Source organism: Bemisia tabaci, chromosome 8 (assembly GCF_918797505.1).
Source record: "Bemisia tabaci chromosome 8, PGI_BMITA_v3".
Lineage (NCBI taxonomy): Eukaryota > Metazoa > Arthropoda > Insecta > Hemiptera > Aleyrodidae > Bemisia > Bemisia tabaci.
Genome location: NC_092800.1, coordinates 24,272,152 through 24,286,029, shown reverse-complemented (window position 1 = coordinate 24,286,029; position 13,878 = coordinate 24,272,152). Strand labels below are relative to the sequence as shown.

The 13,878-nt window shown below is 39.5% G+C and overlaps 1 protein-coding gene across 2 annotated transcripts in view; it reads left to right on the top strand.

Moving 5' to 3' along the window:
• Ih (hyperpolarization activated cyclic nucleotide gated potassium channel Ih) overlaps positions 1-12,723 on the top strand; it is a 122,348-nt gene extending 109,625 nt beyond the window's left edge. For both annotated transcript variants that reach the window (XM_019044713.2, XM_072303702.1), the window contains one exon: positions 8,599-12,723. In XM_019044713.2, the coding sequence (XP_018900258.2) occupies positions 8,599-8,953 (355 nt within the window). In that variant the 3' untranslated portion in view covers positions 8,954-12,723. The remainder of the gene's footprint in view (positions 1-8,598) is intronic.
• Positions 12,724-13,878: the final 1,155 nt, after the last annotated feature.

Here is a 13,878-nt window from a genome sequence, read left to right as displayed (position 1 = left end):
ATGAATCATCCTTTGAGTCATACGCCATTTTTGCCTGATAACTGATCCCTTTTAAAAATCAAAACGACTGCATGTATTATACGGATGTCTTAGACATTATTGAAAGTCCGAGGCATATTGGCTCTAAACTTTATTTTGCATAATTTATTGTTTCGTGCCTTGTTTCTTCTTGAATTATTCAGGGTATGTTTGACCATAAATTCTAAACCTACGTTGGATTTCTTAAATTCTTTCCTTCACCTCGTTTGTTCCGAAAGCGAATTTGATAGTACCTAGCAATTATTTTCTTACGTCCTCTTTTCTCACAAGCAATAAAAAAGGTACCCAGGAACTTATAAGTATATAAATTTCATTGCGAATGCAGATATATTTTTAGACACTTTTTTGTATCTTATAATTAAGAATGTTTGCCATTAGATTTTGCACTTTACTTTCTTGTTGCAATGAATGAAACGTTACTTTTAGTCATGACTAATTTCTCCAAAACGAGAATATTTACACCTGATTTTTCTGATTTTAGCACTTTGATGCTTAACTTACGTAGTCTCAATCTTATTTTGTAATACATTTATTTTCCTCCTACTGAATTGTTAAATTCTTCTCTTAAACACCATGAATCACTCACTAATTATTTTATTTCTTCTACCCACCTTAGTTTTATTTATTTTAATTTATTATTTACGGATTCTTAAGTTTCTCCCCTTTTAGTTACCTTATTACTGATTTCATTTTATTTGGTGCCATGCATATTTTTAACATTAGCTTTTTTAATTTTATAAAAGTCTCTGTCTGGATTAAATATAGTAAATTCAGCATGATTCTAATTTTTAAAACCTGTTTTTTATTTCGTTCATTTTTTTTATCTCCCGAACGATACCTTCATAGTTGAATGCTTGGATTAGATTTATTTAACTTAAAGTAAGCTTTGTTTTTTCGCTTCAAAGGCTTTTTACTTTTCCAAATTTTTGAATATTTAAACTTTTTGGCTTTATTTTAAATTTGAAGCAACTTTACTTTTTCCTCTGTAAAAGTTTGCATTTCCTCGAGAAAGAAGGGGACAAGATTTGATTCGATTGTCATTCGCCAAAATTGATAACTCATTCTTAGTCAGATATGACACTGATAAAGTTATTCTCTATATTGTCATGTACGCAAACTTGCAAAAACCATAATTATCGCCAATAATTCACGGAGCAAACCCCTCACCTCCGATTACTTGAGATTTATTGGAAAAATCAAGTCATGAAATAATCGAGTCCAAAGCCGTAATAATTGCAAGCTCTGTAGACTTATCATTCATTCCGGGTTTAGCGACTGTTAGTTTCGGATTTAGGAGCCATGCGTTCCTCCTAAAAAGCGAACAAATTTATAATGCACGATCTCTGGGTCGACATGGCACGGTTGTCTGCAGGTCTGCATAGCCTATGAGGAACTCAGGCTTACCTAGAACTTTTATTTTAGTGCGAGCATGCTATTGTAAACTTATTTGAACCATCTAGCTTAATAGGACTACTCTCACGCAAACTTTTTAGTTGATAATTCCCAGCCGACAGTTCTCGTCGAGTCAATCGAAAATCTCTTTACAGTGATATCATGAAAAAACTGAAATACCGTTTAGAAAATTGAAATTTCCTGTCTAGTGTCTACTCAACAAGAATCCTCATACAGAAAATTAATTCCAATTTCTACAGATCCAACAAATAACTTTTCTGGGTGCGAGAAACAGAAGAGGGGCCAGTGCAATCCCGATGCCGGAAAAATTTGTAAAAACAATGTGTCACTAGACCTTGTGTTATTTTATTCGATATCCTGAAAGTACCACGAGAGTATATTACGAGGTCATTTATTGCGTATTTTTGGAGCCAAAACACCGGACAAGCCCTTTTTAAAAAAGCCCGAAGTCTCAAAAGAATTCCAAAAGCGCCGGAATGGCGGAAAAATGATGGCTGTGAAGGCACTGCGGCAATCGAATCGCTAGTTCCTCTCATTTTCCACGGATGTTTGTCAAAATTAAACGTAGGTAATATGAAAATGTTGCTAGTCTACTACAGATAGCATGAATCATATTCGATTTTTTTAATTATTTGTCCATGAATCGGTGTCGATAGATTCACGTCGAGCTATTTGCGTTTTTATTTTTCGTTCGAATCATGCCGATCGAACACATACCCTCTCGTTGCATGCAGACTTTCTATCATACTCTTTTTTTTCACTGAACAATTGACTTTCTGCTGCGTCTGCAGCGATTGAACTTACGAATATGTTGTTAGCGCATGACATACTTGACTCTCCGAAGGCGTTTTGTGTGCGGAAGCAATTCGCCTTCAGCTGCGTCCGCGGCAATTGTTGTTGCGTATACGTTGTGCGTGCTGGTTTCAGCTCATTACATACTCGGCTCTCTGAAGGCGTTTTATGGGCGCAAGTAGCGCAATCTGTTGGAGAACGAACGAAGTAGAGATTGAGCGATTCATTCAATCTCACTTTTGTTGTTCTCGAACAGGGTGCTCTACTTTCGTACAGAAAATGCCTTCAAAGAGTCAGTATATGCGCTGAAATCAGCACGCACAACATATTCGAAACAACAATTGCAGCAGACGCAGCTGAAGGGTAAATGTTCAGTTAAAAAAAAAAAGAGTATGGTAGGAACTCTGCATGCAACGAGAGGCTATGCGATCAACATGAATCGAACGAAAAATAAAAACGTGAATCGATCGACACCGATTCAATGGACAAATAATTTTTTAGGTATTTTTCCAAAGTGCGGTATCTCTATAACAGGATCGGCCAAAATTTCAAATTCCGCGATTTTAAGTCTACACGTACCTAAGATTCACCGACTGCGACCCGTTTTTAGGTACATTTTTGTTGCATTTTTTTCCAAGACCACTGTTCCGGGGAGTCCAATTTTCTGGTCCGGAACGTTCCACGAGTCCGCTGGATCACGCGATTGGCGAAAACCGTGAGTTTGTTGAACTTTCAAAAACGAGTGTTTTCCACCGTTTCTCGGCTAAGGAAGCCGTGGAGTGCTTCCGGCCCACGCTGGTTGACCAATTGTTTCGGCGCCTTGACTTACGTTGGAGTCCCTTAATACTGAGAGTCAAGACAATGTGAATCCATTTCTGATTGGTTCCCGTATTTTAGGCCTTCACTGCGTCACAAACGGGAATAAAGATTACATTTTCACCGATTGCAAAGATTATAATCTGGAATGGACCAGGGAACTACGGGTTCGGCAAGGAACAAACGGAATGAGAGAAGGAACGGAGAAAGGAATTTGAGAATGGGCCGATCAAAGATTACGAAAAACGTTCAATTTGTGTAATCTTTATTCCCATTTGTGACTTAATGAGGGGTGTTGTCTTGACTCTCAGTATAAAGGGACTCTAACTTACCTGGGATGCGACACTGTTCTTAAATTTATTTCTCCCAGGTTCCTCTAAATGAAATGTTTGATTGGGTCTCGAATTATTGCGTGGACTTGATTAAAGTCACACGCAATCACTCACGTCTATTAATGTCGATTCATATCGATTGAATACATACCCTCTCGTTGCATGCAAACTTCCTACCCTACCCTTTTTTTTAACTGAACAATTCGCCTTCTGCTGCGTCTATAGCGATTGTTGCTACGAGTAAGTACTAACTAGGAGTAACTAGGATTAGATACCCTACTATTTAGAATTAATATAATTAAGGTAGTAAAAGAAAATCTTCAAACTTAAAAAATTTGGCGGTAGCTTAACCTAACTAGAGGAATCTGCTCTGTAATTGACAACCCACAATCACAAACGCGCGCTGATTTCAGAGCATTACATACTTGACTCTTTGAAGGCGTTTTGTGTGCGAAATCAATTTGCCTTCAGCTGCGTCCGCAGCAATTGTTGTTACGAATATGTTGAGCGTGCTGATTACAGCGCATTGCATACTTGACTCCTTGAAGGCGTTTTATGTGCGATAGTAGAGCACCCTATTGGAGAACGACAGAAGTGAGATTGAATGAATCGCTCAATCTCTATCTCGTTTGTTCTCCAACAGATTGCGCTGTTTGCGCACATAAAACGCCTTCAGAGATCCGAGTATGTAAACAGTTAAAACTAGCACGCACAACATATTCGTAACAACAATTGCCGCGGACGCAGCTGAAGGCGAATTGCTTTCGCACATAGAATGACTTCAGAGAGTCAAGTATATGATGCACTGAAATCAGCACGTACAATCTATTCGTCACATTAATCGCTACAAAAGCAGCAGAGCGCGAATTGTACAGTTAAAAAAAAAGAGTATGATAGGAAGTCTGCATGCAACGAGAGGGTATGTATTCGATCAACATGAATCGAACGAAAAATAATACCGGGAATCGATCGACGTGAACCGATCGACACCGATTCAATGCACAAATAATTAAAAAAACCGGATGAAAATCGGTAGAAAACTTGCATTTACTATGAAGATATCAAATTGCGATACCTCGAAAATTGGACCACCCAAGATTTGGATTATTCGCGATATTAAGTCTACACGTAACCTAGATTCACCCACTGCAAACCGTTTACGGGTACATTTTTGTCGCATTTATTTTATTTTTTATTTTTTATTTTTTTTGCTTCAAGACCTTTGTGCCGGGTCATTTCCAACGAGGCAAGCTTGGGTTCCATCCAATCGAAGAACTCTCGGTTTTGACCCCAGAAATTTGGTCCGTGTACCTAACCCCTGTCGATTTTTCTCGATTTTGGTCAGGAAAAAAGATTTCGAGATTAGTGCCGAACCCTACGTAGTTTGTGGCGCAAAATCAATTACGTGCGATCCCGATGTTCTCCGCGGCTTCCTAAGCCGAGCAGAGGCGGGTCCAGCAATTTGGCAACACCGGATTTCCTCCATTTAAACCTATGCTAAATAATCGATTCTTGTGGGAGCACTCGGCCCCTCCAAGAATCGATACATTCTCATGTGTTTAAATGGAGAAAAGACAATGTTGCCAATTTGCCGGATCCGCCGATGAGCCGAGGAACAGTAAAAAACACTCGTTTTTGAAAGTTCAACAAACTCTCGTTTTCGGCCGATTGCGCGGTCTGGCGGATCCAAGGGTCATTTCTAAGGGTACTAAATTCGTCCGATCCCAGGTAAAAATTGGCGGTAGGAGCTGCGTTTCAAAATACCATAGGAGTTCTTATAGCCGACTGAAGAAGACGATAGAAAATCACATAGCTGGCTGTAGAAAGTGGGAAAAATCATACGGCCGGGCTACACGAATATACAGCCTGGCTATAGTTCCTATCGCCGGGCTTTACACTTTATCGCCTGGCTGTTGCTTTTTCGCCATCGGCTATAAAAGGCTATAAGAAATTGTGTAGAAATTAATGTGCTTTGGAAATCCTTAAGTTTGTACGGAATCACCTTAATATTTACAAAACACACATTATATTTTCCTTTAATACATATTTTTTTTCATTAAATGAAAATGAGAATAATGCATACAGGATGTGCAAACATTTCAAAATCATGAGTTGAATAACGCTGACTCCGCCAGATTAAATATTAGAGCCTAACACAAAGCGGAGCGGCGACGCACTGGCGCCTACAAATCTAACAGGGATACTTCACGCATTGCGCAACGCGTGAAGTATCCCTGTTAGGTTTGTAGGCGCCAATGCGTGTTTCGCGCTGGCTGCCCGCCTGCCACGGCGCTTGAAGCAACTATTTCACACCAGAGGTATTGAACAGTATCATACGAAACTGAAGGCGCTCTAATATATTAGTAATGGCAGGAATCCTTCAAAAGTACGGAGCTTTCCTCTCAAAATAAATCAAGATACTACGGCTCAAAAAGAAAGCGGTAGTCCAAAAACTCACTAAGTTCTAGCGTACGTATAATCAGTAACTTTTAGCATACACTATATCGCCAGGCTGTTGCTTAATCGCCATCGGCTATAAAAGGCTATAAGAAATTGCGTTGCCGGCGATAGAGGCTATTGGAAATCTTACAGCCGGCTGTAGGTCTATGGTATTTTGGAACACAGATTCTACTGCCAATTTTTACCGGGGGTCCCATTCGGCGTTTTTCTTTGCAGTAGAGTTTGGTACTCCAAATATGTGCGCTCTCGCTCAAACGCTGGAATTTTGCATCTGGCATGATATTTTTTCTTAAGAATCATTGTAGGAAACGGGGCTGGTAATTAGTTGAATTTGATGCGTTTTCTCCCATTTTAAATATTCAGAACCTTTAATTTCAATGCATGATCTTAGAATTTTCGATGACCATCATTCTAGTGAAAATGATACTGAGATGCGCCATGGAAAAGGTAAGTGCCCTTAAAAATTTAATAATAATAATTATTACCTCTACCTAATAGCGACATTGAATCTCCTCAGCGATAAACAAAGAAGAGAAAGGGACAATTGAGCGATCCTGTTGGTGGAAAGGAGTGGTTGCAATTTAACGGAAACCCACAAGAGACCTTCCAGTTAGTCCATTATTTTCCCTCGGAGCCTGTAACAACCATACCCGTTTCCACCAATATCCAAGTAGCAGTGATTGTGATAAATACCGCAATTTCATCGGCTGGTTCTGGTTATCGTGAATATATCGGTGTTAATTTACCACGATAATATTGAATTAAAAATTGAGATGTATCGCGATTAAATCACTATACCTACATATCGATTTTCGGTTCGATAAACTCGCGATCAATATTTGTCGATAAAACCGACATGAAATCACTATACATCGCGATTTTTATCTCAATGATACCGCGATAAGTTAAGGCGATAAAATACCGATTTTGTCGCGATAAGATCGAGGACAGGCGCTCAGATGTTAATGATCCTAACGATTTTATCGCCGATAGAATCGTAATATAACGTGATTTTCCCCTTAAAAATGCTACTTGGATAGGATCGCTTTGTTTTACCTTCGTCTACATCGCTTTGTCTATCAATTTCAATTATGAGTTCGTATCAGGCTGATTAATGAAAATGATGATAGGCAAAGCTGTTGACGAAAAAGGCATAAGGAGTGTGGAGCGATCCTATTGGTTTTAATCGGTGGTTCTTCTAGACGAAGGGAGAAAATAATGGACTAACTGAAGGGTCCATCGTGAATTGCCGTTAGTCAGTCTATTACCTACCTCCTTTGTCCATTGCAACCACTCGCTTCCGCCAGTAGTGATCCCTCCTTATCCTTTTTGTCTTCTTTGTATATCGCCTTATACCAATTTAGAGATAGAGTCAATAGAGTCGTAAAGTAAATGGGAGAGCTGGCGCCACTTTTAAGCATTTTTCAGGTCCCGAATTCCGAGACTTCTGTGTCACGTCGGGTTACTTTTTCGATACATAATCGATTACTTTCGATACATTGGGGCCCGGCCATCTGATGTAACGAAAAATCGAATTTTATCTAGAGGTTCGGTACTACTTTTGTGCCCGAACCTCCGAGCTGCCATTCTATTTGAGTTCGGAACTAACAAATCGCAACGTTGGTGCGTGATTTTGGTACCACCTCGCGAGGTGGTCCTAAAAAAGGTTCGACGTATAGAAAATCAACGGACCTGATTGGTCGAATCTGATAACAACCGTGTCCACTTGTGTTGGTGATTGATGAGACAAACCGGGGCACAACTTCCCAAAGAGGTTCGGAACTTTAAATAAAATTCGCCTAAAGAGGATAGGAATCATGCCGCAATCACACGCTGAATGTGGGAGCTGAATGTGGCTTGAATGTGGCAATCATCGGCCCGATGCCTGAATTTTGCGCGTGACGCGCAAAATTCAGCAACCATCGGACTAATGTTGAATTTGCCTGAACTATTCGAGTAGATTTGACACACGTCTGGATGAAAATAACTCGAATTTGCTAAATTTCAGCCGTTGGGCGATGACTGTTGACTTCCACATTCAGCTGCTAAATTCAGCGTGTGATTGCGGCATCACTACGTATTCTACATCGCCACTTTGGATCGAAAATGTATTGAAAAATTGACCGTAGCTCGGCGCACACCGCGCTCGAAACTCGTCGACCAGAACAAGGCGCCAGCTCTCCCACTCTATGTACAACTTTATGTACTCTATGGCCAATTTCAAGAATCAGCCCGCTGGCAGGGGCTCTTAAAAGGTGAATCCAGGGTTCGATTAGGGATAATTCAAGATAAGAGATAGCGCCACCAGTCACCACTGAGAATTTCACCTTGAGCCAAAAATATTGGCAATTAGAATTACAAGCGCAGAGAAAGCACGGCTGAAACTTTCAGCTCAGCCGCTGCGGCCGAGCGCGCAACCGAATCCCTCATGTTCTGTCTCTCTCTCTCCCATTGCCGCAATGGGAATTACTTTCCGCCGTAGTTAAGACTTTATTTTTGGGAATTTTGAGAAGATTTTTTTACTGAGTGTTCCTCAAGTATGTTGCCACATCCCCTGGATCTCCAATCTTGAATAAGTATTACGGTTTTTATCATTTTGGCAAATATATACGGCAATTCCGAGCAGCGCGACGTGGTGGCCAAATCGCGAAGTTCCAAGTCTGGATTCACCTTAATTTGAAAGAATTTTGGAGATGGCCAGGATGCTTTTGGTGTTACTTACGTGTGGGTTTGGGTGTGTCGGCAGGTTGAACAAGATCGGGAAGGACCCGAACCTCTTGTCGCACCACAAGGAAGAAGAAGAAGAGGGTGACGAGAGCGAGTCGGAGAGCAAGACGATCAACGCGGTGGTGAACGCCCTCTCGGAGCAGGCGGACCACGCCAACACCTCCATCGAGCCGATCGGCATCGGGGCCCGGAGCCTCCTGACCGAGCTCGGCAAGAGCCTCCACATCCTCACGGCGAGCCTCCCCAAGCCCCGCTCCGAGAACAACTTCGCCTCCATCCCGGAGCTCCAGGACCGCATCGGCCAGGGCAACCGCCCCTCCTTCCACAAGTCCGACACCATCCAGGTCTCCGCCTCGTCCTCCGCCCAGCAATGACGCCACACCCTCGCACACCCCCCCTAACAGTGTTCCACCTCCCTTTGACCTCGTCCGCGAATCCTAGATCCGCACGAGTCCCGAGACCAGGAGAGACCCTCCATTGATAGTTCGGGAGCCAGAAGACGATTATCGGGTAAAAAAGCTCCCATTCTAGATCCGTCAAAAGTTTCGGGATTCAGAACTTTTTTGTTCCAAAATCTCCCGCTCCATAACCGTCAAAAATTCCGGGATTCTTTATAGATTTTCACAAAAGTTCCGAGAAAGTTCCGGGAAATGCAACAGATCCGTCAAAAGTTCCGGGATTCGAAACTTTTTTGTACCAATTTCTCCCACTCCATGACCGTCAAAAGTTCCGGGATTCTTTATAGATGTTTTCAAAGTTCCGAGAAAATTCCGGAAAATGCAAGAGATCCGGAACATTTCGGGAACTTCAAAAGTTCCGGGAAAAAGCCAGGAAAATCTCAAAAGTTCCTGAATTCGGTACTAGTTCCGAGGAATGGGAGTCCTGCCTAGTGACAAAATCGTGACACAAGTTTTGACTTGAGTCCCTTTACACTGAAAGTAAAGATGATACGAATCCACTCATATTGGTTCCCGTATTTTAGGCCTTCGCTGTGTCACAAACGGGAATAAAGATTACATTTTCACGTATTGCAAAGATTATACCTAAACCGGAATGGACCGGGAATTAGGGGTGCGGCAAAGAACAAACGGAATGAGAGAGGGGACAGAGACAGGAATCCGGGAATGAGTTGATCAAAGATTACGATAAACGTTCAATTTGTATAATCTTTATTCCCGTTTGTGACATCCATGAGCCGCGTTGTCTCAACTCTCCCTATAAAGGGACTCCCTATGAGGGGAATCTTCAGATCTCCTTGAGATTGTCATTTGACAATCTTAAGTAATCTGAAGATTTGGCAACCAGAAAACTCATAAAAAATCCTCGGGTGATAAAAATTCGACAAATTTTGAAGAAAACTCAATTTTGAAAAGAGCGTAGACTCTCTTCGGTAATACGGCAGAATGGTGGAAGCTTTTACTTTCGGGATTCCAACATTTGACAGTCAACCTGCTTACGAAGAGGATATTAAGCAGCGCGTTAAGCATTCCGTTCTGCGATCAGGCTGATTTTTGGAACCTAAACTTGTTCGGCACATAGATTGTCATCCTTAGCTATCCATCTAGTAGGCAAATCAACAGCCAACACAATGATGATGACGGTTTCTGTCTTACAGCTATTGTCCATAAGGAGATACGTTGAATCACCGAAAGTCAAAGTTTCCTTTAACTAGGAGGTTGGTGAGGGGTCTCTCCATGTCTCTGTTGAGTGTTAACTTCCGCGGCCATTTTCACAGTTTACGTCACTGGGTATAGCTTTGATCGCAAAAATCTCGCAATCACAAGAGTCCGTCGAAAAATTCCATACTACAAAAATTTAGAATAATTTTAAAATTTCTGATACCTACTGATCTTGAGAAAAAATCGTCCTCTTACTTCATTTCAGAAACGTATGGATACGTTACCATGCATCGCAGAGGCGTCTGAAAGATTGAAACAAGAGAAAATGAAATCCCCTTCAAATTGTCAGCTATGCAATTTGATCTACTTCAGAGTCGAAATAGTTGTATCATAATTGAAGGCGTCTAGCACGGCATAAGTGTCCCGTCAGCCACTGAAATGTTGATCGCGGCTTGCCGATCGACTTGTGAGTAGATCGAAATGAATGGCCAATGGATTGAAGAAGAACTGAGTTTCTCTTTTATTTTAATTTTTCAAATCCTTCTTCCTCATTCGTGAAGCACACACACAAAGGTAGGCAGATTTTCATATTCCTTGAATCACATTGCTATTAAGCAAGAATTAAGAGCTGATGCGGCTCTTTCTCTCATTTTGTAATCCTATATTGTGAATCCTTCTTCCCTCCACTTCCGTGTCTCGGTTTTTTAAAATCGCTCTTGGACATGACACAAATGAAAATTAGTCTTATTTGTTTGGCTTCTTCCATCAAGAGTTAGGTATGGGTCAAGCATGGTGTTCTAGCTTCCTTCAAGTATCGACCCTTTTGAGTAACATGCTCGATCTTGTCTGTACACAAAAGTATGGTTTTTTTTTACGATAGTAGCCTTGTTCTTATGTTGGAATAATTGATTGGGAACAGACTTAATTGTTAATTGACGGTAATTGACCACCAATGAGAGGTTTTGAGTTCTACTTGTAGATTCAAAATTTCATCCAGTCTATTCTATTTTGCTTGGCTTGAAACTCGGGCGTCTATTTACTAGACTTTGGTATCTGTTCTTGTTCAAAGTAAAAAAAACCTGATCTTGAATGGCTTAAATCCCTCCCACAACTTCAGTCAACACTGGAAAACACAGTTGAAGGGTCGGGATGGTAATATGAGCCTGGAACAATTATTGCGTGATTTCGAAATCGGATTCTACCTTGATTAAAATTACAAGATTTAAAGCCTCACAAAAATGCAGTCATGGTTTGAGGATCGAAACAAATTATCTTGATCATTTCCTCATCATTACAGTCAATGAACAAACTTTCTGTACAGTCTCATGCCCAAAGGTTTTATCCATGGCGACAAATTTGTTTCACCACTTTTTGAAGCAATTAAATAATAAAGTAATGCAACATGAAGCAAAAATGAGCGACTCCCTAATAGGCATAGCCCTTGAAGAAGTGCCGTTGATTCAGCGACTATTAAAGGAATTTGTAGGTTGATCGGGGCTGAGAAAATTTTTATTTTTTTATCATTCTCACTGAGTATCAAACTGTGATCAATTTTGTTCAGCTTCGATCACCAAACACCATTCTTGATTAACTTCCTCAAAATTTGAATCACAACTGAATTCCTTCGCTCACCTTTGCTGCAATTAAAACGGCTTATTTTCGAAAATTCCATTCTTATAAAAAAACTACGGTGATGAATTTCGATCTGATATCCTTGAAAAAGTACTTCAAACTTAGTTGCCGAGTATATAAAAGTCTTGACAATCTCTTTGCTAAATGGAAACGATCAATATTATCACTTCCTTCCCTTCCTATATCACGATTTCTCTGCGAGTGAGGGATACCCTCATTTTTGGAGACTTTAATGCAGGCTAGAAAAAATGGCAACATTTCAGTAAGACTCGATGTACCCTGATGTAAATGCAATTCACAGTAATGGTTTTGGGGGTTCTTTTCATCGATGTAATTCACTCTTCCATTTCAAGAGTGCCGCTGTTTGACTAGGAACTGGATGGTCGAAAATTTTTTTGTTAATTAACAATGTACAGGAGGAAGCTTTTCAAAGAAAAAAAGGAAGAGGGGGAAAAGAAAGCATTGAACATTAATTTTGATGGTGAGGAACTTCTGAAAACATAAAAGAAGAAATTTACAAAGTCTTCATTGGAGTAATTGTTGGTTAATAAACAAGGTTTGAATCAATCACTACTAAACGAATTATTTGCTGAAGTTTCCGAGTCCTCTTTTCACAAATAATGTGAGATCATATATCCCTTTCACCATGAAATTTTCTCTTTCATCCTCATAGGAAATTAATTCCAATTTAAATTAAAAGAAGCTAATAGAATGGTTTTTGAATCGGAGGAATAATAACTTAAAAAGGTTACCAACGTGGTCCTAGACTTGAAACATGAGTTCTCTTTTTGGCAGATCGTTTGGACTTAGCTCGACGGACACTAAAGCGATCAAAATGGTCAATTAAACTGGTGAACCAAACTTGTCTGTTATTTTTGTATAAATTGTGTAAATTTGATATGATGATCTTATTTTTTCTCTTTTTACCATAAACTGTAAATAGGTATTTTAATATACATAAAATTGTACCTACTTTTATAACTTACAATAAATAAAATTAGATCAAGTCTTGCCATATATGTTATCTTCTGTACTTAATGTAAAGTGTAAATGAACATTGTAAATTGTACATAATATCCTTGTATTTTCTTAGGCCCATCGTAGCGTTATTCGATGAATATTTTTTATTTTCTACTACGTTTCGTTTGATAGATTTGTAGGTGATACTTTGCATTTTATCTATTTTTGAAGCAAATCATTTACTTATTCCTCAGCTGTACTTACTTTTTTGATGAAGGGGAAAAATTTGAACAGCAGCAGAGTAATTCTAGCCATTGTAAAATTTGAAGTTTCCAATTGCAAACTTTTAAAAAAAATCGACCTCTTTTTGGAAGATTGCTTAACCGTAAAATATTATGAATATATAGACAAGACATTTTGCATCAAAGCTAAATATGTCTCTATTTATCACGCTACCTTCAAATCGATTTTTTGTGATTGTTAACTTAAAGAGCAAAGATCACTGTAGATCAAAACATGTATCAAAATGAAGTATGTATTTACTTAAAACTAATGCAAAAGATCCTGCTTGAGACTTGGATTGAACACTAAATGAGGATGAAGCGTTGTAAATTGAGATACGACAAAACTGTGTTGAAATATAACACCTCAGAGTCAGGTCATTTAAAAAATGTAACTTAGTCAGTAAAATTTTGAGCTCCAGAATTGATTCAGAACTCTCTACCCATATCTACAGAATAACTATGACTTATCTGACTTAATGTTAGATCCATGCATTTCACTCAAAATAGGAGTAACAACTCTCAAAATTTTACCGGGACCTTAATTTCGTTTGGATAAATGTGAGAGTTCTTTAATATTATAAAGCATGTCTGGGATTTAAACAGTAAATAATGTCTTGTTAACTAAGTAACAGATTAAGTGAACGTACGGCTTGCATTAATTCATAGAATCAGTGATAAAATAATTATCAATGTGAGGAATACTCTGCTCAAATACAAGAATTTTTCACCCAACTAGGGTGAGACTTCGTTTCCCTCTTATGAACAACTTTGCTTGTTAGTTACTTTTTTCTTTTCCTTTTTTTA